This window comes from Xyrauchen texanus, chromosome 18, assembly GCF_025860055.1.
Source record: "Xyrauchen texanus isolate HMW12.3.18 chromosome 18, RBS_HiC_50CHRs, whole genome shotgun sequence".
Lineage (NCBI taxonomy): Eukaryota > Metazoa > Chordata > Actinopteri > Cypriniformes > Catostomidae > Xyrauchen > Xyrauchen texanus.
The window spans coordinates 10,474,378-10,501,378 of record NC_068293.1 but is presented as its reverse complement, the minus strand read 5'-3'; the positions used below and the strand labels follow the sequence as shown (position 1 = coordinate 10,501,378).

General features: G+C 37.0%; 2 protein-coding genes across 2 annotated transcripts; both read right to left on the bottom strand.

Annotated features, from left to right (window-relative positions):
• Positions 1 to 31: 31 nt before the first annotated feature.
• Positions 32 to 9,559, bottom strand: pknox1.1 (pbx/knotted 1 homeobox 1.1). The gene is made up of 10 exons (XM_052149050.1): positions 9,132 to 9,559; positions 8,021 to 8,151; positions 5,334 to 5,505; positions 5,076 to 5,246; positions 4,285 to 4,399; positions 4,046 to 4,143; positions 3,815 to 3,943; positions 3,624 to 3,700; positions 2,573 to 2,736; positions 32 to 1,787 (listed from the first exon to the last, which is right to left on the bottom strand). Exons 1-10 carry the CDS (start codon positions 9,183 to 9,185, stop codon positions 1,600 to 1,602), a joined length of 1,299 nt encoding a protein of 432 aa, XP_052005010.1. The 5' UTR covers positions 9,186 to 9,559; the 3' UTR covers positions 32 to 1,599.
• Positions 9,560 to 14,304: 4,745 nt separating this feature from the next.
• On the bottom strand, positions 14,305 to 21,968 carry ndufv3 (NADH:ubiquinone oxidoreductase subunit V3). The gene is made up of 4 exons (XM_052149012.1): positions 21,893 to 21,968; positions 20,841 to 20,952; positions 17,390 to 18,598; positions 14,305 to 14,621 (listed from the first exon to the last, which is right to left on the bottom strand). Exons 1-4 carry the CDS (start codon positions 21,935 to 21,937, stop codon positions 14,455 to 14,457), a joined length of 1,533 nt encoding a protein of 510 aa, XP_052004972.1. The 5' UTR covers positions 21,938 to 21,968; the 3' UTR covers positions 14,305 to 14,454.
• Between the last annotated feature and the right edge of the window lie 5,033 nt (positions 21,969 to 27,001).

Genomic DNA, 27,001 nt, shown 5'->3' with positions numbered 1-27,001 from the left:
AACTTCATAAAGCCGTACTATGGAATACTATTGTAATGCTTACAGTCCTTAAAGGGGCAGTTTATAACATTGATATCAAGCGTTTAGAATGGGCACTGCAGTCCAAATTCAAAATATTGGAGAGAGATGTTTCGCCCGGCCTCTCCTCCCCAGACTCAAAGCTCACGCGTGTTGCCAGATTGAGGACACGCAACAGGAACAAGCAAACTGACAATGGCAAGCGACGAGCCTTACATTTTAAGTTTATCAGCTATGTATACATTTGCAATGTTTTTATTGTTTTCAAATTATCAACCAGCTCATGTGGATTTTTTTTTATAACTGTCAATGTTAGCTAGATAGGAATTCTGTTGGGAAATGAGCAGTGGGCGGGAGCATACAGGCCAAAACACAAACAGAAATTCAGTATTTCTACTTAGCATGTTTATGTGATAACATATTATGATAATTGTATGCTTTAGTACAGTAAATATATTACATATTGCACCTTTAATTGTATAAAATGCACACAATTAACAAACATTTAATGCAGTACTGTGGCAAAAGATTCAGCCTTGACCTTTATTTGACTTTGATAAGAACATTTTATGCCATCATAATTTCCAAAGCATCTTTTAATCAATCTAGTTGATATGGTAAGCTTATGTTAGATCAAAACTACATTATTGAGACTAAAGTCTCTGTCCTATTGACCAAATACAGTGCCCCCTCTGAAACAAAGGAACAACTTCTACATAAGGACAAATATTATCTGGAAGAGACCTTGATGTAACTGATATTTAACTGAACATAGCCAATGTATTAGGCCTTCTGTGCGTATCAGCTAAACAGATTTACAGAAGAATATGTAAGGCATTTTATAACTTGTGTGTGTTAAAACCAATTTACATATTTAAAAATGGTTTTCAATCCATATTTTTTTTCTTTTCTAAAAATGTTTAAGCATCCCCTGAAACAGGGCACATAGCTATAATGCTTCTGTACAGAAATATTCCTTATAAAACACAAACCTATATATATATATATATAAAAAAAAAAAAACAACAACGGAAAAACAACACTTTTTTTTTGTACAACGTTAATATCTAAAAATAAGAATCTCTTTTCTCAGAAATGAGAACATACTTTAGAAAACATTAGCATGCAGGGTGAATAAAACCAGCACAAGGACAAACTCTCAAAATCTTGGCATTCAAATGACTTAAAATAGAAAACAAAATCATTACCAAACATGCACTGGCTTAAAAACTTGCCGGTAGGTGTTAAGTTCTTGCATCTTTCTTGTCTATGTTCTAGAAGAGTATCTCATACATAAAAGTGCACTTGACTGCATAACTATGCAATAAAAACAGGTGCTGAAATGCAATTCTTCATACATGGCATCTTTTAGTAACATTGTGCTCTGTAAACTGTTCATATGCATTTGTGTTTAATATACAGTTGTATAGGCCAACATACAGTACTCCTAATTTTTGTAGTGCACATTTTTTTGTAGTTCAGCTTTGCTGAAAATCTATGAGGGGACTGGATATCTTGCTCCAAATGTTCAAGTTTTCCAATGTGTATGTAGGCATGCAGTGTGTTCCCCATCCATGTGGCTCAGTCGCTAACATCTAAGCCCAGCACGGTCATGTTGGTTGATGACAAGTTGTCATCTTCATCGTCGCTTTCTTCTGATTCATCCTCACTGTGATTCCCCATCATGACTTGCTGCATGGCAAGAGTTGCTCCATCTGATGAAAGCGCCTGGAAGCCATCTACATTCATCCCAACTGTAACCATGCCACCTTCACACATAAACAGATATTTCATTGATACATTTTTGAGTATAGAAACATTGACCAATGTTTCTCTCTTTTATTATTAATTATCATTTGTTACAACAAAACTCTGTTGTGGATATGCATCTTTAGCTATAATCTGTCATATAAACCATGTCATGTAACCAGTACCGTAAGTAATTGGTTTGATTTAGTCTGAAGTTTCACCAAATTAAAACGTAGTAATGGAAAACAACAACTTGCTATTCAATCAGCAAAAGAGTTGTCTGATTGTTTGAAATCATGATAAGACCAATGACATTGTTCAGACGTGACTCTCCAATTGGTGCGACTGATTCATTTAAAAGAACAGAACCAATCGAGCACTCCATTCGCAAATTGGACGGCTATTGCACTGCATGTTCGTTTTTGCATGCAGTCAGCGAAGACAATGCAAAAGAAAGCCATGTTTATTGTCTATATCTTATTAAGTAGTCTTTTCCCTTATTATTTTCAATTCCCAAGCACACAACTCAGTTAAAATACTGTGACAGAGCGGGGCCGGTTCGTGATTATACACACCCGGTCCCTTATCAGGCTAATTAAGCCTCAGAGAGTGATAGACAGACTGCTGAAAATGGTGCGACAAGAGAGATCGTTTATGTTCAGCTGACCATTTATGTCTTTTGTTTAAGTTTCTCATTAAACTATTATTTATATTGTCAAGCCGGTTCTCGCCTCCTCCTTGCCCGTTTAAATCCCTTTACAAATACATATTTGCTTTGGCCAAGGAAACACGGTTGCAGTCATACCGCCTTGCATTGTGAGCTGCTCCTGGGTTCCAGAAGAGGCGACGGTATCAGACCAGAAGCGGTGTAGTGGGCGGCTCGGGGGAGTTTTCTTCTTGGTTTTGGGTGTCTCTGTGGTACTAGCATCCATCATTGGCTGCAAGATCCGTCTGCGGGCATTAATGAACCTACAACACAGACCCAGACAATAGATTGCACCATTTGGAATTACAAGGGAGAATGGATGAAACTTACAATTTTAATAAAGCAAGCTGTTATGAATCAAAAACAAATTGAGAAAGACAATATTGGGTCTATTCCAAAATCTAGTGAGATGCTTTGCGGTCTACGGTCTTCATCCTAACTGCCAAGGAATCTCATTCTGTAAGTAATTTGGAAAGCATTACATGGCTAATAACTCAACAAATCAAAGGGGAGACTCGACTTCAATACAGTTCAGCCAAAGTCCCCTAAAGGCAAAGTCAAGTCCCCTTCGGGCAGACTACGGGACACTATTTTAAATGGATACAGGTACAGTTCCTTTCTACTTGAATGGGGAAAGACTGAAATCTCCTGAACAGTTGGTCAAAATTATGATCAAAGAAAATATTTCAAATCAGCAATAAAATCTGGCAACAATCGAATCATAAAGTGTGCTTCTTTAGCACAGATAATGCAAAAAAAAAAAAAAAAAAGAAAATCACAATTTTCAGGGTGATCCAGCTAATGTGCATAGACATTCTTGATAAAAGTTTACATTTGTATTGCTACTTGTCAGTACTAAATGAAAAAGTACAAAATCAAATAGTATATTTATTGTTATTTATCTTGCTTTATGTGGATGGACTTGTTTTTCCACGGAGTCGGTTGCAATGCATGGGTTTCCTTTTCACAAAGTATATGTGCAATGCTTCCTTACAGTACATTGTCTCAGAAGGCATTATCATTAAGCTACTTACCTTTTGGAATGTCCATTGAGTCGGAATCGCACCTCTGATGCCTTAAATTGCTGCATGTGCAGGCAGCTCACTAGATTTTTGGAACAGAGCTTATATTGTCTGCCAGACTGACTTACCAATTGTTGACTTGGAGTAAAGTCAGGTTTGTTTGAGTTGCAATCTGTTTCTTTTCTTCCTCAGTGGGATAGGGGTGCTAAATGAAGTAATTGTAAAACAATAAAATAAATACATGAAAAAAAAAGTGGAGAGTTAACAACAACAACACACTGAATGTCTATCATCACATGGTTTTCATAGGTTTCCTCACAGCAATATGCTGGAAGAGCCAGGAGCGCATGACATTGGTGGCTTGTTTAGGAAGAACACCACGCTTGTTTTTAGATGAGCTGTCATCTGCACCGAAGAAACTCAAATCCTGATTGAGCTGAAGTTGGAGCTATAAAGAGAGAACAAGTAGTGAATGATCTGCAAGTTTGTCTGTAATCATTGTGCAAACAGGGTGTGCTTTATTTGTAGCCTATTGGAGTTAAATGCAAACCTGTGAGTTCTGAATATGTATTGTTCCAGGTGAGATAGCTTGTGTCACCACTTGCCCCTGTGGTGTGACAACTGTCACAGGCTGATATAATGTATTACCTGTATTACAAAGTAACAGTTACTAGAGTGCAAGGGACAGTGCAGCCAGTTAGAATGTCATTTCAAATTTCAAATGTCATGTACTATATTAAGAAGATACCTGCACAAAAAAAACAAAAACTAGGGATTTCAACAATGTACCTGTCACCACTTGTGATGGACTGACTGTTGTCACAGCAACATTGCCTTGATGAAGGCCTGATGCAGGCACCACAATGCCCTGGGTGCCGAGGGCCCCTGAGAAAGAGCTTGACATCTGAAATAATAATTTAAAAAAATCCTGTTACACACTCGCTACTATTGGTAAGAGTCGGAAGGCCAGTTATAGATGGCACTTGACAAATAGGGTACAAAAAAATCAGGCCTCGAACTCTCATTTAGAATACTCTTATTTAATCTTAACACAAATTTCTCAAAAAATGGTCAGTGAAAGAAAGTGTATAACATTCAGAAAATGTTGACTGTGAACCTCAGAAAGTCTATGATATACAAGTTGTTTTATATACTATGTATTTTATATGAGGTTTGCATTTTTGTTACCAAAATATGGAAATATTGAATCAGAATACAGTTTAAATGTGTTTCATGTTAATTTGTATTTTTGTATGGAGGTGTTTATAATAATTAAAACAAATAAAGAAACAATTCAGCCTAAATTAAGCTATTGGTAGGTTTGTAATTATTTACAAACATACATTACTGGTAGATATACAGATATTTGATGCGTATAAAACTACCTACTTTTCATGCCATGTCAATTTTACATCTACAAACAGTCTCAATCTTATCTAAAATCTCTCAATGTAAAAAAAAAAAACATCGGACTTGTGCAATAAATACTTTTAAAAATGACAGGGTGACCAAAGTGTACCCTTTAATGGAAAGTTCCAAATAAGAGGGCGAACGTAAGAATCACAGGTAAAAGCATCCACCTGGTCGTGGTCTGGAGAGTATGGGCTGCCTGGGTCTCCACTCAGCAATGTCTCACTGTTCATCTTGGTCTTGAGGCACGAAATGTAACGGCTGCAGAAATCCTTGCAAAGGTCACTAACTTTTTCTAGCTCTAATAGATGAATCCTCAGCACTTGTATGGCCTTGATCATCTGCGAACAAGGGAACAGTAGTGATCTTGGTCAGTGTTTGACATCATGATAGTACATACAGGAATTAAAAATGAAAAAGTCTCTCACCAAGTTGTCGAGATCAGGGTCTTCACTAAAGAATGCCTTGCCCTCTTTCTCCTGACTGCGTACAAAGTTCTCAATGTCAACATCAAAACTGGCTGAAGTTACACAGTCAGAGCCCTGAGTGGACTGCTCACACTTCTCAAACAGAAGAGCCAAAAGAGGGAAAAGGGGGTGTCTGGAGGTGGAAAAAATAATGTAAGAGATTACCCTGTTGAAGGCACTTTTTCAAGGAATATTCCAGGTTCAAAACAAGTAAAGCTTGATCGACAACATTTGCTGTATAATGTTGATTACTACAAAAATTTGGAAGCCCCCATCGCTATATTGCAGTGCTGTTTTGCAGCCCTCTTCAGCCTGTCGTGGCACATTCCAGCTTATCGCGGCCCAATCACTTCCACGGTAAGTGTCTCACTGTAAACTCGATTGTTGCTTTTTTTTTTTTTTTTTTTAAAGAATAGGAGGAGTGAGTGAAAATTAATGTTTGTGGTAATCAACATTATGCCACAAATGCTGTCTATTGAACTTTGCAGAGGTTTGTATTGAACCCAAATTATTCCTTTAACCCTAGAAGGCCAAGACACATATGTTGGTCAAAAATGTCCCCGGGCCAGTTTTTAGGACACAATTTTTATGTGAAGTGGTCTTTTGGCTCAATTAAGGGGTCTTCAACCACACAAAGTTACTTTTATTAACATAAGTTGAATGTTTTTTTAAATTATAAAATAATTTATTCACTAACCCTAAAGTACATCTGTGAGTACTATACTGTATAACCCATATGTGCTTACTATGTGTTCAATGCATTTACATTTATACATTTGGCAGACGCTTTTATCCAAAGCAACTTACAGTGCACTTATTACAGGGAAAATCCCCCCAGAGCAACCTGGAGTTAATGCCTTGCTCAAGGACACAATGGTGGTGGTCGTGGGGATAGAACCAGCGAACTTCTGATTACCCCTTATGTGCTTTAGCCCACAACGCCACCACCACTCTCGCAATTAAATATATGTTAAATACCATGTTCACGTTTGTATTTATGTGTATTATGCAAGTGTAGAAAGTTGTCATACTGCTGATGAATATAAACAAAGTGCTTGACATTACATTCATTAGAGGGAAGGTCCTCATGGAGCAACCTGAGGTCAGATGCCTTGTTCACAGACAGGACACAATGGTTATAGCTCCTAGAACACTTCTTAGGGTGTTTGAACCTGCAACTATTCGTTTTCAGTATGCCTCACCACTTCAAACAACAAATATAGCTAGGAATATAGAAATATTGGTCTATATTTTTGCGATTGCACACTAATTCTAAGTGCAATTTTCGTGCCAGCACAAGTGGGCATGGCTGGGAGTGTTTGCGCTATCTGTGGGTGTATGAGTGCAAACTATGGGTGTATTGAAGGTTAATGAAGTGGCGCAAAGCGCAATTTGACATTTTCCTGAGAAATAGGTTGTTGCACTAAGACATTTTAAAACCATGTCTGTTTTCAGAGCAGTCCAATCTCCATTCCTACATTTGCAGTTGTCCACCAGCAGGTGACAATAAATTGAATGTGCATGAGTGGATTTGGTATATGATTTTTTTCTTGACCATTTAATTATTTTGATTGCGGTGTTTCAATAAATTTATTTAATTGTTTAAAATCAAAATCGACCGGTAGAAGTGAAGATCGTGATACAATCATTTTTAATACTAGCCATGATTTGCGTTTCAACAGATGAAAAAGATTAATAATACTTTCATTCCCTATAAGTTGATGGAGTGTACATCCAAGTCCTGATGAGAAAAATATTTCCTAAGCATAGAAAAGGAGCATATCCATATTTTTTATTCTTTCAATTAATTGTTCACAGTCCATCTTCACTTCAACTTCTTTTTAATGTGCTGTCTATGTTTAATTGCTGGTGCTTGAGGGAATGGACTATATAAATGGAATGCAGATGTTGCAATAACCAGAGAAAACCCTCCAAACTAAATTGCACTTGACCCAGCCCATCAGCGTGTTGGACGCATAATTTCGCCAAACCCATTTGCACCTTGACTTAAACGCATGCTTGCACAAAAAAAGCTAAACTTCATGGCCATGCCCACTGACTTTGCACCTATGATTGATGGCATAGCTCTGCGTTTAGAGCAAAAGTTTGTCACATTTGTTTTGTAAAAAACACTATCTCCCAATCCAATGTACTTATTTGTATGTTTGTGTGTGTGTAGAGTTGTTGAGACATTTTATATTTTACCAACAGGCACTTTTTGCACTTTGTGGTCTCTTAATAAATGCCTGATATATTTTTTTTATGGACATTGTGTGAAAAACTTCTCTCTCCTTTTATTATATTTTACAACCAAACATGTACATTTTCTAAATTTCTGTTATAAAGGCTTTTTTAAACTACCACCTAAAAGTCCTACTTCATTTTGAATGTGTCCGAAACTCTTCAGAATTTAATCAAATATATATCCACTATTTAAAATGTTAAATTACTAATAAAATTATCATCAGGAGTTAATTTTCCTTGGGGGAAATAAAGAATACGCATTTAGATTTCACCTGGGTCTTTTTGACCCACATATACAATTAAGTGAGATGAAGTTACATATGTGTTCTAGGGTTAAGGTTGGTTCTCACTGCCCCATCAAATACCAAAGAGGTGAAATTTAACTTGTGAGCATGTCATGTCACCTATATATAGAGGCTTTGTCTGTATCCATTTGTGTCTGCGGTTCAGCGGATGCAGTGCTGCTAGATCTTCCTGCGTTTCCATTGGCAAATCCTTTTTCAGACTCACTGTCCACTTGCTCCAATACCTGCATCTAATCCAGGGAGAAACAGTCCAAATAATAATCATTTAATTTGGTTAAATTATTCAAATAAAAGATGGTAAAATAGGTGCACATATACAGTACTGTGCAAAAGTTTTAGGCACTTGTGAAAAATGTTGCATAGTGAGGATGTCTTCAAAATTGATAATAATAATAATATATAATAATTTATCACTTAATATCATACAAAGTCCAGTAAACATAAAAAAGATAAATCAATATTTGGTGTGACCACCTTCTGTTTTCTTGGTTGGTGGCAGACAGGATGTTCCAATATTCTTGGAGAATTCACCTCAGTTCTTCAATCTATTTAGGCTGTCTCAACTGCTTCTGTCTCTTTATGTAATCTCAGACTGTCTCAATATTCAGGTGGGGGCCATGACATCGGTTGCAGGGCTTCCTGTTCTTCTATTATAGTCTTTTCTATTAGCAAAAGTAATGTTTGGGAGTCTAACATTTATATTTCCTATTGACACTAAAGCTGATGGTTATAAATAACCATCTTAAGACAAATGCTTTTGTGAAACATCTTATGTGCCTAAGACTTTTACACAGTACTGTATATAAGACTGATCAGAATTCAATATTCAAATATTAAGATGACATAATCGATGCATGTTGCATTTTGAATGGCAAACATTCTATTGATCGAAGTCAATGGTTGATTTTCTAACTTAAATTTTTAAGTGTTCAAAATGAAAAATACAAAACAAAAAAAATACAAATAAAATACATAGCACACCCAAGGCCGAAATCATTAGTCTGTAAGCAGTTCAGGCAGAATTAATTGGATGTGTTTAATACTTAACGTAAGGGGGTTTAGATCAAAACCCTAACCAGAATGTTTAAGGAAAATCTATAAAGTGCTGCCTTGCAAGCAGCAACACACTGAAAGTTAAACTTATATAGGCAACATAAACACAGAAGTTGTTTGTGTGAATTTCTGTGAAACTTGTATAAATCAAACCCACCTGCTGGTCTCCCTCTTGATATTTGTCTATGGACACGGACTGGGCAGCCATCATTTCAAAGTTGCCTCAGCCAACACTGTAGCATTATATGGGCATGCGGCAGCAGATGACCTAAGATAACCACATGCGAGTTTATAAAAACAATTCTAAATCACTTTTGATACAATCACTTTTCATAATGCCCATTAACTTAACCAACAAAAAGATACTGATCTAATTACTTGTGACGAGTAAGGAGGTTGTGTGTGTGTGTGTGTGTATATATATACACACACATACATATATACATACACACTCACCTAAAGGAATATTAGGAACACCTGTTCAATTTCTCATTAATGCAATTATCTAATCAACCAATCACATGGCAGTTGCTTCAATGCATTTAGGGGTGTGGTCCTGGTCAAGACAATCTCCTGAACTCCAAACTGAATGTCAGAATGGGAAAGAACGGTGATTTAAGCAATTTTGAGCGTGGCATGGTTGTTGGTGCCAGACGGGCGGTCTGAGTATTTCTCAATCTGCTCAGTTACTGGGATTTTGACGCTACAACCATTTCTAGGGTTTACAAAGAATGGTGTGAAAAGGGAAAAACATCCAGTATCGCGGCAGTCCTGTGGGCTGAAAATGCCTTGTTGATGCTAGAGGTCAGAGGAGAATGGGCCGACTGATTCAAGCTGATAGAAGAGCAACTTTGACTGAAATAACCACTGGTTACAACCGAGGTATGCAGCAAAGCATTTGTGAAGCCACAACACGCTACAACCTTGAGGAGGATGGGCTACAACAGCAGAAGACCCCACCGGGTACCACTCATCTCCACTACAAATAGGAAAAAGAGGCTACAATTTGCAAGAGCTCACCAAAATTGGACAGTTGAAGACTGGAAAAATGTTGCCTGGTCTGATGAGTCTCGATTTCTGTTGAGACATTCAGATGGTAGAGTCAGAATTTGGCGTAAACAGAATGAGAACATGGATCCATCATGCCTTGTTACCACTGTGCAGGCTGGTGGTGGTGGTGTAATGGTGTGGGGGATGTTTTTTTGGCACACTTTAGGCCGCTTAGTGCCAATTGGGCATCATTTAAATGCCACAGCCTACCTGAGCATTGTTTCTGACCATGTCCATCCCTTTATGGCCACCATGTACCCATCCTCTGATGGCTACTTCCAGCAGGATAATGCACCATGTCACAAAGCTCGAATCATTTCAAATTGGTTTCTTGAACATGACAATGAGTTCACTGTACTAAAATGGCCCCCACAGTCACCAGATCTCAACCCAATAGAGCATCTTTGGGATGTGGTGGAACGGGAGCTTCGTGCCCTGGATGTGCATCCCACAAATCTCCATCAACTGCAAGATGCTATCCTATCAATATGGGCCAACATTTCTAAAGAATGCTTTCAGCACCTTGTTGAATCAATGCCACATAAAATTAAGGCAGTTCTGAAGGCGAAAGGGGGTCAAACACAGTATTAGTATGGTGTTCCTAATAATCCTTTAGGTGAGTGTGTATAATCAGTGACGTGCGGTGGTGTCTTAATGAGGCTAGGCACTGAGTTATGAAAGCCAGATTACCTGATTTATTGTTTAAGCTAATAATACGTAATAACAGTGAACGTTACGCACAAGCGCGGCATATCAAGAAATGTACAAATCAGGATGTATATCGTGTATTTTCTCTCTCTCTCTCTCTCTCTCTCTCTCTCTCTCTCTCTCTCTCTCTCTCTCTCTCTACACACACACAAGCGCACAGCCACATGGCCAATCTTTTCTTACATACCAATCAGTTTGAAATGATCGGATAATTTTTGGGCCCTTTTGCTGTACTAGTCCATCTAAGGCTGGCGTAAACCTCCCTCTTGCAATTAACTCATATTTGGAATTAAAATCGAGCTTGGAAAAATTTCTTAATTCCGTGATTACGGCCGGTACTGTCATTTTGATTGTGAATTTGGCTAGCTGTGTAATGCTAGCTACGAAATGTCCAGGAATATCTCGATTTTAATTGGTCCATGTCTGATACGTAACGGAGATGATTACGGGCATAACATATTTACGTCAAAAGGCACAGCAGATTTGTGCTTTTGCCGTACATGTTAAAGAATACAGGATCGGCGTGCATGCGCAACATGGGTTTTCCGCTTGTCGTCTGCAATGAATGGACCGTAAAAGCACTGCTTATTCTACCATTTGTTTTTAGTTGATTATGCGTAACTGCTACATTTGTCATCATAACGTCTAAACAATTGGAATAACACACATATTGCATATATAAATCACAAGAATAAAAAGTAAAAATATAAATACAAGTTTATTATTTAATAAACATTTTATTTTTGAATTTTGGCAGGGTAGGCAGTGCCTAGTTTGCCTACCCAGACCGCACGTCAGTGTGTATAATATATATATATATACACACACACACACACACACGTTTGTTTTCCTATCCTTATGAGGACTTTCCATAGACATAATGATTTTTATACCGTGCAAACTATAGATTCTATCCCCTAAACCTAACATAACCCCTAACCCTAATCATCACAGGAAACTTTCTGCATTTTTACATTTTCAATAAAACATTGTTTAGTATGATTTTTAAGCGATTTGAAATATGGGGACACTAGTCTATGTCCTCATAAAGCACATTTATAGCATAATAACCTTGTGATTACCAGTTTATAACTTACAAAATTGTCCTGGTATATCACAAAAGCGCGCACACACACACACACAACCAGTCAAAAGTTTTGAAACACTTGACTGAAATGTTTCTCATGTTAAAAATCTTTTGATTTGAAGGGGTATGCTTAAATGATTGAAATTAGTTTTATAAACAAAAATATAATTGTGCCGCCATATATATTTCATTATAAAACTAAATTTTATAAAAAAAATAACGTTTTTTAAATTGTTGACTTAGACATAGTAAAGAAAAGCTGCCAATAAGTGTCCAACATAGATGGCCTGTTTAAAAAGCACCCCAGGATGATACTTCAAGAAGCTGGTTGAGAAAATGTCAAGAGTAAATGTTTGGAAAGTGTGACTACTTTGAAGATGCTAAAATACAACAGTTTTTATTTATTTGGGATTTTGTTTAGTCACATAATTCCCATAGTTCCATTTATGTTCAAAAATGTGAAAAATAATAATATATATAATAAAGAATGGGTGTTTCAAAACTTTTGACCAATAGTGTGTGTGTATATACTAATCAAATGGGCAATGAATGATGAAAACCTGGACAGATATTCTGACTACATTGTGCAAGACTTTTCCCACTGTATTTACACACTTCAGTGGTTTCATGCCTTCACCTCAAAAAGAGAGAACGCGTACATTAATATGAAAATGCATCCAAAGGGAAGCCTAAAATTAATGTATTGATAAGGAAATGACTGTCATGTTGCTGTAGCACCATTCCCATGTTTTACAACACTTATAATCTCACAGCTCCACCCTATTGCTCTAGTGGGCGCCAACACGGTTACCAGTCTCGCTGCTTGAGAAATGCAATCTACATGTTTTCATGCACGTTGTTTTATCATACAGTACATGTGTGATATTTTCGCCTTATATAAAGGTGCGCAACTACAGTCGCTTCATGTATTGTTAAGGCAAGACTCAAATGCATTCGATAATTTCGCGAAGAAACAAAATTACCACTTTTACACTGTCACAAGCCAAGCGAGCAAAGTATTTATGAAAGAAAATATTTATTTAAAATAAAATTGAATGCAAATCTATAAACCGAGACCCTACAGTCAGTCCGCGGTGACCAGTTTGTTTATTAGCCATCGGCAGCGACTAAACGTTGACGAATATTAAACACTCGTCACTCTGAATAAATAGATATAGTAAGTGCGACAATAGTATGGTATACTGTTAAAGATAGAGGTATACATAGTTGGTAAATCATTAAATGCGGTGTTCCTCTCTAGTAAGCAACAGTTAGTTAGCTAGTACACATTAGCCCGTTAGCAAACACATGAGTCTCGCGGTCAGCGCAACACTGGCTCTCGTAAACATCCAATTCTGCGCGTTTCTTTCATCTAAGGAGCTCTGTATGTAACATGAAAGCAATGTATAGACAAAGGGTCTTTAATTCTAATTATTATCATTAAACAAGACCGGAGATCGTTTTCTCTTGGCTGACTGGGCTCAGAGAACAGCTAAACTCGGGCCTGTACTCAGCGCTCGACCTTACTAGAATAGAAACCTTCTGTCTTAAAACCCGACATTTTCTGCCCCACCCCCCTAAAGATTTTAGGCCAAGATGGCTCGAATGTCCCATACAGCTCCTAAGAGCCCCCAACAGCGTGTGCTCTCTTTCCCTCAGTCCCAGGCATTTTTGTGTGTCGCTGCTATTGTTTGATTGATTGGAACGGAAAAATACGAGTTTGAGTGACAGCTTACCTGGGTGCCAATCTTCGTCACACTGACAAGCGGCTGCAGCAATCGGGATCCGCATTTGTCGCATTGCGTCATCACGCAAAAGGACGCAGGGCATTTTGATCATGAATATTTACGAGGAGGGCGTGACGTAATAGACGCCAAAAGTTCTCGCCCTCAATGAATATTTTGTGCGCTCCTCGTTATAGGAGTGTCATGGTCAAGCCAATTTGCGTCAATTTTGTTCCAGTGTTACTAAGCAACTATGCACTTTAGTTGTTAATATTCTACACCTAAAACTAATTTTCTCTCCTGACGTTGTTTTGGACGTCTATTAAAGGGATAGTTCAAACAAAAATGCACCTGTCTGTTGTTCCGAACCCATATGACTTCCTTTTGTCTTAATTTTACATTCACCATCACTGCATTTTTTTCTCTATACAATTAAAGTAAATCCCCTTTTTTCCTTCAAAGATTTTTACATGTTTAGAAGCATTTATTTTACAGCAATTTGTTTGGCTTTTAATTTGTAATTATGGCTGGAAACTATACAACTATAATGTAACTCCATGACAGCTATACGCCTCATTATAATAATGAGAGAAGTGTGCCAAACACTTGTAATGAAATGTATTCACAATACTGTTCATATTGCAACCTATTGAAGGCAACAACTCCAAAAACAGCCTGCCTTGATATTTATAAAAAATAAAATCTGGATTTTAGATACCATAATACAGCAAAATAGCAAAAAACAACCCAAAACCACTATATTAAGTTAAATTGTATATTTTAATTCCAAAATAACAGAATTCTAGAGTAAACCTAGGAATTGTTGAAGACCAAAGTAACATGGGAAAGACACAGGATGTAGACAAAGGTAGCAAGACTGCAGGCCATGCTATGATGGATTAGTGCCTGGGTTAGGGTCTGCTCGAGGAAGGCTGGGGCAAACGGTGTTTAGACATCTCTACATCCATATCAGCAAAGGTGTACATGTTGTAGTGGTGGTGCTGCAGGTTCTTGTAAGTGGTGTTGTCAAAGGGTTCAGGCTCCGGCTCTGGCTCCGGGGCTTTCGCTGGGGCTTGTTCTGAGAAAATGAAGAACGGAAGAGATTCAAAACACGTGGAACAGAACAGAAAAACAGAAACACAGAGACAACAAAGACAATCATTTTCAGAATGTAGAGCCTGTACACTTAAGTACCATACCCAAACAAAAACTAGTTGTATCATTATCAGTAGCCATCTGTTTTAGATTAGAATATATATAGAAAACACATTACTTGAGAAATGTTTGGATAACCTACTATTTCTTTATAATGCAATTGTTTTTCTTCAAAATTTAGTTTGGTAGAATACAATCACACATTCAGATTGTGTTTAATCAAATACATACTGTACAGCTTTAATTAAATGTAAATATTTTCAACTCTATACATTACCGGTCAAAAGTTTAGGGTCACTTATTCTTTATTTTCTTTCACATTTTAGAATAATAGTAAAGTCATCTAAACTACGGAATAATAGAAATGGAAATACGGGAATTATGTTGTCCAAAATCCAAAATAAATCAAAACAGTGTTATATTTTAGCATCTTCAAAGTAGTCACCCTTTGCCTAGAATTTGCAGAAATTTACTTGACATTTTCTCAGCCAACTTGAGGAATCACCCTGGGATGCTTTTTAAAAATAATTGAAGGAGTTTCCATCTATGTTGGGCACTTATTGGCTGCTTTTCTTTATTATTCAGTCAAAGTCATCCATTTCATCCAGAAATCTCTGAGGTGCAACAGAGAAAAAGTTAATTTGAGAGTTCACAGCCGTTTATACACTCAACACACTGATCTGTGGCTCTGCAGATGGATACTATTGGACACACTGCATGAAAATCAAGCATTAGTAGTGTGTGTTGCATTTGTTTGTGTAACTGTGTGTGTATGTGTGATGACAGGGCAGAGAGGCACCTCTTATTCATACCGTGGCGCACAGTGCATGTGATTGTATATTCTTTAATTAAATGACATCCTTCTGCTGTTTAATAATCACACATGGCCATATAGAGGTTTTTTTTATTACTATTTTCAAATGGTATTTGATTTAATCTCAAAACTCACATTACATTATGCTAATGGCAGCATACTTTAATAAGGTACCGAAATTAGATGATAACGTACCATCGTAACATTTTTTTTTTGGTATCGCGATATTTCGTTAGTATACCGCACAACCCTAGACTGATAGTGTACTTGAACAAGGAAAAAACAAATTCATCTACGTTTTTTTTTGTCATAGAAGGCATTACAGAGAACCCAGGAAGATATTTCCTTTTTTTAAATGAAAATTACTTTGTTATTTCCATTTCACTTTCTACAGCTCAAGTCGATCATATTTTAACAACAAAAAACAGCTATATGCATGCTTACAATGTGACAACCTTTCCATATAGTGTTATTACACTCAGCTTTACCATAAACACCTACATATTTGTAATAACACATATCACTTATAAAAGAGCTACAGCATAACTGCACAAACTGATAAATAAAACATCCCACATTAATGAATCTCTACATAATGCATTTCAACTTGTTATTAGAGGAAAATGTATTCACAGTATATCCAAGAGTGGAAAGACAAAAGAGGCAGAGGAGAGTTATGGGTGATGTCAATAAGACACCTCTCATTCACACCCACTTTAAAAACAACAAAATAGGATGGATGGGAACAAGATTGGATTAAGTTGGGAAAAATCATTAGCATTACCATTAATGTTAACATAACACAAACCATATTTCAATTGTGCAGATGTTCATACATACAGAAAACAGGAAGAATAACAAAAGAGCATTGCCCATAAAATATCCATAAAATACTAAAATAAAATAAGGGGCATGGGATGTGTTTAAAAAACTGGCTAAAGATAACAGACTTAAAGAAAATTAGGTTACAATAAATACTGTACCTTATGATTGGCTTTATAGTGATAATGTTTATGCTGCATTTATGCTGATATTGTTATCATGTACATTTTAAATCTATAATTTGTTAATTTTCAGTTGTCTCTTGATTCTAGAAAGGAAAAGAGCCACAACCAATCTCACTCTCCAAGTCTGTAGAGTTGGCCTTGTTTAAGTAGCAATGCACAGCATTAAACTACAATGGCTTAGTGGTATTACTATTATTATAATTATTTGGAAAACATGTCATGTTAATTTCTCTACAGACCTACCTAGAAATTAGTTTGCTTAATGCACCTTTAAAATGCAGACAGAGTCGTGATTAATGAATAATATATTTAAAAGCCATTTCAAGCCTAAACCCACCTTTAGTCTAAGTAAATGCAAAATGTAAAAGAAGCAGTCATGCAAAGTAATCAGGTGTGAACAAGAGCATATGTAGTATGTAGTATTTAGTCATGCATATTTAAAGAAATTATGATTTCCAGGCCTGGAAAAGTCATGGAGATTAATAAAATCTTTAAAAAATGAATTAATAATATTTTTTCTAGTTTTCTCGGCTTGCTCTTTGTAAATGCAATCTTAATAAACAGATTCAAAATCCTTATCCAGTACTGTGAAAAAGTCTTGGAAGTGTTATGGAAATTCATTAGTCATGATGAGTTAATAAATTATGAGTTAACCCTTGAGTTAATAAATTAACTAAATAAAATCAATGCAATGCAAATGTAAAATGAAAATAAAATGTTTCAAATCTACTTCAGCAAAAGCAGTTTTGTAGCAGAGACAAGCAATAGCAATCCCACTACAGCCATGAAAAGATTTTAGTGTTATATAAAGAAAAATCAACAAAGAAAGATCTAGAGAGAGAAACAGAGTAAAGGTGATGTGTGGTGTACCCTCAAATGTTTCCTCAACTTCGGTCTTGGCTAGGGCCTCTACAGCATCAGTCACAGGAGCAGGGTCCTGCAGCTCTTCAGATGGGGCTACCTCCGTTCCAGCTTCAACAGCAGCTTTGGTTATTGTCTCCAATGCAGCCTCAGATTTAGCTGCAACTTCAGAGACCACCTCAGAGACAACATCTGTTGGAGGCTCAGCAGCTACTCCCTGACTAGCTTCAACAGCAGAGTCTGCAATTTCTTCAGGGCTGGCCTCAGCTGTGACCACTGGGACAACTTCAACAGCGCCTTCGACAACTGGTGTAGCCTCAGACAGAATTTCTGCTTCCTTTTCAACAAGAATCTCCTCTGTAGGAGCTGCTTTAACTTCTGCTGCAGTGTCCACTAACTCATCAGGGGTCACAACTGTGATTGATTCACTAGTAACTTCAGGAATTGCTTCAGTTGTGGAGGACAATATAGGGGCAGGGTCAATAAGGGTCTCCTCCGAGCCAACTGCTTCAACCCTTGGGGAAGGCACTTCTTCAGGCATTGCTTTAATCACAGCTTCAGCATTTTCTTCTTTCTCTCCAAATGAGGCACTAGGTGCAATGACCAATTCAGGTTCTGATTTCTTTTCATCAATATCTACTCCTTCAGTTTCCTGAACAGGAGCTTTCTTTTCCTCTACTGCTTTCTCTCCAGACTGGATGACTGTTTCAGTCTTTGGTTTTACCTCAGATTTCTCATCATCAGAATCAGAGTCTGAATCAGAATCAGAATCAGAATCACTGGATGATGAGGAGGTATCCTTTTGATCTTTCTGAACATCTGCCTCAACATCAGCCTTACTTCCTTCACTTGCTGTGGTGACTTGATCAGTAAATAGGACATCAGTGACCTTTGTATCTTCTTCAGCAACTTCAGCAGCTGCTGTCTGAGCTACATCAGTTGTCGTCTCATCAGCATCAGCAGTGGAAATGGTCTCAGCGGTTTCTGCTGCTGGAGTGGCATTTTCTGTTTCCTTGGTCAGCTCCTCTGAGGTAGTGTCTTCAGTCACGGATTGGGATGCTGGAGTTGGCTGTTCTAAAGATGCAGCTGCAGCTACCACAGTCTTAGTTGTCACAATGTGCACACTAGACTCAGACTCACCTGTGGCAGACAGCTTAGAAGGGAAGGCAACTGTGGGCTTATAAGCTAGAAGAGAGGCCCTCTCGTCTGCCTCTAGGGCTGAGGAAATGGCAAATGGGATAAAATACATGTATTACATTTGAGAAACCCTCCTGCTGAATGGAACCATAGTAGGAACACATTACACACCCTATCAAAGTCCCTTTCAAGGCAAGTCAATCAATTTGGAAACCATCTCAACATCCCCAGGAAGCTGTCTTGCAAGTTCAGCTTCTACTTGGGATTTTCCATGGTACATTTTATTGTGATTATAGCTTGCTGTGGTAAAACTAAAATAATAGTGAGCACAATAAAATCTTGTGCATGAAGTTTCATCTCTTTAAAGCTATGTTTAGTCCATTTTATGCATCGCTACATCAAAGCGCTGAATCGACAATACATTATGATCACTGTCGGACATTGAATCCTCTGTTGTTCATGCGTTTGTGATGTGCTTTGGAGTGATAAAAGTCTTTTGCTGATTATGTCTGACACTGCTTGAATAAAAATTTGCAGTAAAAAAGGATTAAACTGCTTGATATCGTGAACAAGATGTGTACCCGGAACATTGTCTTGCAGTTTTGCACTTTTGAATGCACAGCGTTGATCTTTCAGAGACTCCCAAGTGCTCTAGTTACACTGAAGCACGTCATTCTGCTTTTAGCATGCATAAGCAGTTTTGTGCTGCTCTGTATTGGAGCCTTTATTATTTTTTTAGTTCCCTTACTTTGATAGTTTTGTGCAATAAGATTGTATAGTTATTAGCCTACATTTTTGTTGAATGTCTGTTAGTTATCATGTTGAAGTGCTACACTTAACATCTCTATATCCCTATGAAACGTGTCTGATAGTAATTTATTATCCTTACTACACCAACTAGTTGTTCAAACAACTGATTGAATGCTCTTCTTTTTTTTTTTTAAGAAAAAATAAAACAAAATTCAGGCTAGTCCAGCTAATGCGCATGTGTGTTTCAGAACAATAAAATAAAGCACTGCCAATAAGGCGATTGGCTCTCTTGACCTTCTGCAGAACTTTCTTTTTCTATAACCACCATATTAAGCATTGAAATTTCTCCCAATGGTGTTTCAACAAGTCGTCCTCCTCTTTAAACTGTCTCTGACCCTTTTGAGACTTTGTGATGCCAAGGAATTTAACCTTGTGAGACCGGAGCGTGACTGCTGTGTGCATTTCCCTTTTTGATTTGAACTAATAGCACCCAGTAAACATGCAAAAAAAAAACTAAAACAAATTATAGAGCAAATAGTTTTCATAAAAATTGATGTCCTCATATAGGGACAGTGGGTCTAAGTTGTAAAATGTTATATAATATCAAGCTATAGAAAGTTTTTTTTTTTTTATCAAAATGTTTATGTTTCCAGGAGTGTTGGTTATTCATGTTTTTGAGATGTTACAGACATTACAGCCGATTTTCTGTAAAGCTGCTTCGGAAAAATGTGTATTGGGAAAAGCACAAATAAAAAAATTATACAAATAAAAATTATTTGACTTTTATATAAAAAAAAAATTCTACTTGTTAACACAAAATCTCAATGTTCACTCTTTGCACGGTCAAAAAAACAAAACAAGTGACGTTGGAGCCAGATGGGTTGGTTTGAGTATTTCTGAAACTACTACTGGGATTTTCACACACAACAGTCTCTAGAATTTACTCAGAAGGGTGCCAAAAACAAAAAACATCCAGCGAGCAGCAGTTCTGCAGACGGAAATGCCTTGTTGATGAGAGAGGTCAACAGAGAATGGCCAGACTGGTTTGAACTGACAAAGTCTATGGTAACGTATAACCGCTCTGTACAATTGTGGTTGGCGCTGTTTTGGCAGCACGAGGGGGACCTACACAATATTACGCAGGTGGTTTTAATGTTGTGGCTGATCGGTCTATATTACACACCAATATATTTTTTTTATAAACTTGTGTTGTGTTTGCAATTGTTTGATATTCAGATACATTTTGGTTCATATTTTAAATGAAATATCAAAAGGATTAACAATAAAGAAATATTTTCACAGCATTCTTTGCGCAGATTTTCTAAGGGTGCCAATATTTCTGGCCACCACTGTATTTTTTATCAGACATTTGAACATATCTTTGTTAGGGCATGTGGTTGAAGGAATGTGGAAAGTCTAATTCAGTGACTAAGTCTGCAAAATGACTGGAATGGCTTACGTCACTTTTAAGCACAAAATTAGCATCAACACATGTAGCATGCTGTAGAAACACCAGTGAGTGGAACTGAATGAGTTTCATGATGTGAACATGACAAAAAAGGCATACTCTTACTCTTACTTGCAGCCTTTGCCTTCTTTGCTGTTTTGGGTGGGATATCTGCTTTAGTACAGAGTGCTGCAACAAAAGCGGTCCTCTGCGTGCCCCAGCTGTCACGCAGGAGACACTACATGAACACAGAAACAAAACATGAAATTCTCTCACAACACGATTGTAACAGTGGAATTCTTATGAAACCTGTCAAGATAATGTCTACTAGGCATTATATACTTAGCATAAAGATTATGAAGACTATTTTATGGCCATAAAATGTTTAATAAACTTTGCTTAAAATGTCTGTAATGTAGTCCCAATTCTCTTAAACACAATGCAAAAAGAAAGGTCATTATGATATTCTCATTACCACAATGTAATATAATATAGATAGAGAGAGAGACATTTTAAAGCATTTAAGCTATACATCATAGTTGTACTCGCTTGGCAATGCCTTCCAATTTTTGCTGATTTTAATTATAAAAATCTGTTAAAAAGTATATCTTTACTGTAGTACAGTAAAAATGAAATTTTTGCATAAGGTTATAAGAATCATCACTGAAAACAATGGAAAGAGTAGAAGTGAGAATTGGGAAATGTGCCTGGATATAAAATCACAATGCACAAAATAAATGAAATAAATAAATACAAATCTTGAATTTTCCTAAATGTAAGCCTCACTTTATTTACATAAATCTTTTTTTTTTTTTTTTTTTTTTTTTGACAGGTTTAGAGAGAATCATGAACGATCTCGCAAGTCGAGCATTTAGGCCTGGAATATATCCAAAGACGACTGCAAATGAATGCTAAACCTCGATACCCATTCAAATGAAACTTATTTGTCTGCTTATCTGTAGTCAATGGTTAACTGTTACCTGGTTACCACTGACTAGTCTAACTATCAATTTATCAATCTCACTACTGAGGTTAAGGACAGTGACTCTGTAGAAGAACCGATTAAACAAGTTTTCATCAAAATCTCACTCTCGAATCGCTTGTTCTATCAATGTCAAATATACAAAGTATTAATATGGCATATTTGAAGAACCAAAAGGAAATGTTTTTATTATTACCTTGAGAGTGCCAAGTCGACCTAACCTGAGCAGGGACGCCGCCATCTTTGCTCTCCTTCTTCGTCGTCTTGCTGTTTTACGGCAGTTCGCAAACCAATTGGTGCATTACCGCCACCCATCTCCTATTTGGACCATTGACACTCCATTTGCAAATACAATACCTACACCACCCTATCTACCTTCACACCTAATTTCCTAACCCCGTCCGGGCTGCAGCTTCAGCTGGCTCTGCATGATCAGCTCCTCCAGCTTCCACATGCAGCCCCTATAAACTATACATTTAAATAAATCCTTTCACCTTATATTTGATTAACTAGCCCAGAACTTTCCAGATATTTCATCATCCTATTTGTGGATCTAACAAATTCTTTAATGTAAGCTGTTCTCCCTTTCAGGTTACCTCTTCACTCTTTCTTCCATTCTATATTTCCTTAACTGGACAATTACACACTTCACTGACCCAACACACTCCACAAATCCTGTTGTATGTTTGCCTATTAAATTGTACTGTTCAGTCCTGTATGACCCAACCTTATTCTTGTTATTATATTCTCTTCTCTCCTTCTCCCTCCTGATAACCTACCCTTTCCTACTGCTGGTTGAATTGCATACAAATGTCTGCCTATTCATTATCCCATTGCTTTTGCCATATGCAATTAATATTCTTTTTGATTATTGATTTTATCTCTGATTTACTAAAAGACAATTGGATATCCACTGTTTCCCTCTCTAATGCCTTCTTTGCCAATGTATCCACCTCTTCATTTCCTTTCAGCCACACATGTGAAGATGTATATTATTCTGCATTAATGAATATAAATCCTGAAGAATCTCTATTACCAAATCCTGTCTTGTATCTGATTGCTGAACATTCAGACTTAAGAGGGCTGAGCTAGCTCTAGTCTAGTCTGAGCATATGTTTAAATGTTGAGCTCTAACTTCATTACCCACTTCACTGCCATCATTGCAGCAATCATTTCTCCAGTAAACACTGATAAATAATCTGATATCCTTCTTATCCAAGACACTCTCAACTTTGGAATTGTGCACAACACATTTTTTATTTTTTTATCTTTTAAAGCATCTGTGGAAATGTGGGTGAAATCCTCATATCTCAACCCCACATACTCCCACCTTATACATTTCTGATGCACTATGTCCTTCATTTTGTCTTATTTCTGATAGAGTTAGATCAACATTGGGCTGCGGCAGCATGGTTAATATTGATGCATATCTATACTCTTAAACTAAAGCTGGTTTCACCTGTTCTTCTTCTTTGGATTTATTCACGGTTGGCAAACCAGCTTAGGTGCATTTCTGCCACCTACTGGGATGGAGTGTGATGCGTTGATGAAGAAGGAAGTAAAAAGATGGAAAAGAGCGGGTAAAAAACACTTATCTGAAATCTAATTGTTTAATGTGAATATGATATTATTTCCCAAGGTCTTGATGTTATATTCTTCTAATCGGACCTGCTGTCTTTAGGTAATCTAATACAGACTTTGTCACATTACACATTCTAATAGAACATGTTCAACAGTTTCCGGTAATCCACAATTATTGCAGTCCATTGTTATTCTTACCTATCTTAAATAGTGACTGATTCAATGCAGTGTGTCCAATACGGAGTTGGGAAATTACTGTCATCCCTTCTTTTGCCACAAGTACTCTCTCATTTCCTACCTCTTTTTTAGTGCCATATAGATGTCTTCCCTTTTTCTCCTGGGTCCACGTTTCTTGCCACCTACTTTTATCTGTCTCTTTAATGAATCCTTTCATTTCTGCTTTACTCACTGGTGCATTAATATCTATTCTTGGATACTCTAATGCATGTTTAGCCATTTCATCTGCTAGTTCATTACATTTTACCCCCACATGTGCCGGCACCCACAGAAAGAATGTTTTCATCCCTTGTTTATTCTTACGGAAGAGGATTAGGGCCAAGCAATAATAAAAAAATAAAACCATCTCGAGAATAAAGTCATTATAATGCGAGATTAAACTCGTTAAATTTCGAGAAAAAAGTCGAAATACAATTTTGAGAATAAACTCATTAAATATCGAGAATAAAGTCGTTATAATGCGAGATTAAATTTAACGAGTTTTTTCTCGAAACACAACGACTTTATTCTCGATATTTAATGAGTTTATTCTCAAGATTGTATTTCGACTTTTTTCTCGAAATTTAACGAGTTTAATCTCGCATTATAATGACTTTAATCTCGAGATGGCTTTATTCTTTTTTATTATTGCTTGGCCCTAATCCTCTTCCGTATATTCTAAACAATGTCTGAAGGTTTTCAAAAAGAATATCCTGTCTAGAATTAGATTTCCCATTCATTAAGGTGGTAAGGCCAGAAAGAGTGTCAGAACAGACCACCACTTTTAGTGGCTGAACTTCTTTCACATAGGCCTACGTCCTCTTTTCCGGACCTTAAAAAAAAGAGTCCGGCCGGGATTTCTAAATTTGCAAAAATGTCCGGGATTCGGCTTTAGTTGCATTATGATGTGAATCTGCTCTAAAACTTAATTGAGCGTGCGCGCATATTTGCATTGCTTTAAGCCCTCTTTGTAAGTCCCGCCTTCTCGCACACCAATTGGTCGATAATAAGAGGCTTGCAGCAGCTATTGGCCAAATTCCTGCCTGTCAATCTCTCCGCGAACGCGCGAAGCGCTATGTTCGGATTCAGAATCAAACATTTGCCTGACAGTAGCAAATCCTAAACGAAAGTGCAGATTTACAGAAGATTTGCACAAAACTTCCCATGCTTTCGGCCAGGTCGAGATCCGTGGGAAGCAGAATGTATGACATGTAAAGATGGCATGTGTCAGTTCACGGGCGTAATTTCCTATGGGGACAGGGGGGACATGTCCCCCCCACTTTTCAAAATCCCGTTCGTGTCCCCCCCACTTTCAAATTCGTTTGTTATTATTTTTTTTAACCGCGCGCCGTCATCGCCACGGAGGAGCAGGACCGAGCAGAATACAGACATCCTGCCTGTCTCTGTCAGTGCGCGGCGTCCTGCGTGCCTGATGCGTGGACGCAGCGCATTGACAGAGACAGGCAGGAACGTCTCGTGCACACTCTTAATAGTGTAACTGTAAGCGCACTGAAAGTTCTACTGAGCAGCCGGTATCGCGGTAGTCAGTCATGAAGCGCCAGCAACAGGTTTTAATATCTTCATGGATGAAAAAAAAGAAAGGAGTTGTGAGTTGGTTGATCCAGTAAATTAGATCAGGTCAGGGTAATTTTTATTTTGTCTACACCTGTTGATACTAACATTGACTGAGCTAACGTTAACATACATTGTTGCTAGGTAACTTCAAACTGTTAGCTAAACATTTAATGTTGCCTAGCCCTAGAACATTCTGTGTACCATGAAAACGAGTCCACTTTAAACCGTGGCGTTTTCTGTCAGCAATGTATGACAAGCAGACTCTGGCTGCTAGTTTATTGTTATTCTCAACTCAACTCATTATACTCAGATGCAGAAATATTTTTTAAAGTCTTAATAATAAATGTTTTTCTAAACTTGAGCTATTGTTGTTCACTTACAATATTTGTTCATTTAAAATGTAAGTTAATTTTAAAAAATATCTGCCGACATTAGCAATCCGCAAACTACGAGGCGTATTGCATTCACTTGAGAAAAAAAATCTACTCTGTTTTTCTGAATTAACTGACTTAATTATCTCAGAATTACGAGATAATTTTTCATTAAAAAAATATTTTGTTCTGTTTTTCTTAATTAATGAGATCCCTCAAAATCCTGCCAGGAGCTCTATTTTAGCTGGATTGCATGGAAGTAAACATGTCCCGCCTTTCAAGTTTAATCCGGTTTTATTTTACTTTGAGTCGTCTGAGACTTGGATGCTATGAATTTATAGAGATATATTTTAAACTTGGCCTTCAATACAAAGACATTTCTGTCTATGACATTTGTAATACTGTCATGGCTGAGACACGCTTTGATCTTCCAAAGGACACTGAATCAAGCAATAGACTTGTACTTGCATTTAACACGAGAACTACCGGAAGTCTATAACTACTAGAATGGCCATAGTGGTCATTCTGACCGTTCATACTAGACTGGACCAAATGTCATGTCATATTTACATTCGAAACTTCTATTGAGGTTTTAGAATGAAGCTTCTAATGTCTGTCGTCATATTTTATATCGTCATCACCCTAAAAATGTATTGAATAAAATAGAATAATATGGATCAAATGGAGCGCCAAGCGAACGCAGATAGTCTTTTTTTGTAATATATAATAGTGCTAGACTATATAAATACACATATATATATTATATATTAGCTAGACTGCCCCGGAAGGTGCATGCCTCGCTTTGTGTACAGCAAGTTTTTTCACCACAGTGAAAATGTTTTCGAAAGTCTAAACGCCAACAAACATGGATTGAGGCGGAATATTTCGTTAGATAAAAACATGTTGAGAATTTTGGAAATTATTACATCTATCCTTTTTCAAAACATGTTGACTTTTGGACTTTACAACGCTCTGGAGTTATTGGAAATTGGAAACAATCCATATGCGGCCACTGGAATCAAAATCCATGAATAAATTAATCTGTTATATTAATAATAAACACCAGGACACGACATTTTAATTCTAATGAATGTGAAAATGTATTAGTTCATCGACAACCACAGAACTTGCTATTGTAGCTGATTACAGATACAAATGTGATTATTTATATTAAATTATTCTCCTAAAAGGGGGCCCCTTTTTTGTTCAAGTGAGCCCACTTTTAGGAGAATTCGTTCATAATGATTTTACAGCATACTATTTTCATTATAGTTTTACAGCATGATATTTTTGCTCACAGTAAAACAAATATTGCTTTCTAAATCAGTTTTCCCACAGTTTAGCTGAATGTTCATATTCTTTATTAACCGCTTTGGTCATTTTGGGTTTGGCCTATATGTGTTTCATACATGTCTAAGGTTTTTACTATGCATTGAAATACACTTTGGTGATGTTTTTATAAGCTATTGTATTGATTTGTTTTTATTTTACAAAGAGAATAATTTAATATAAATAATCAAATTTGTATCTGTAATTAATATAATAGCAAGTTCTGTGGTTGT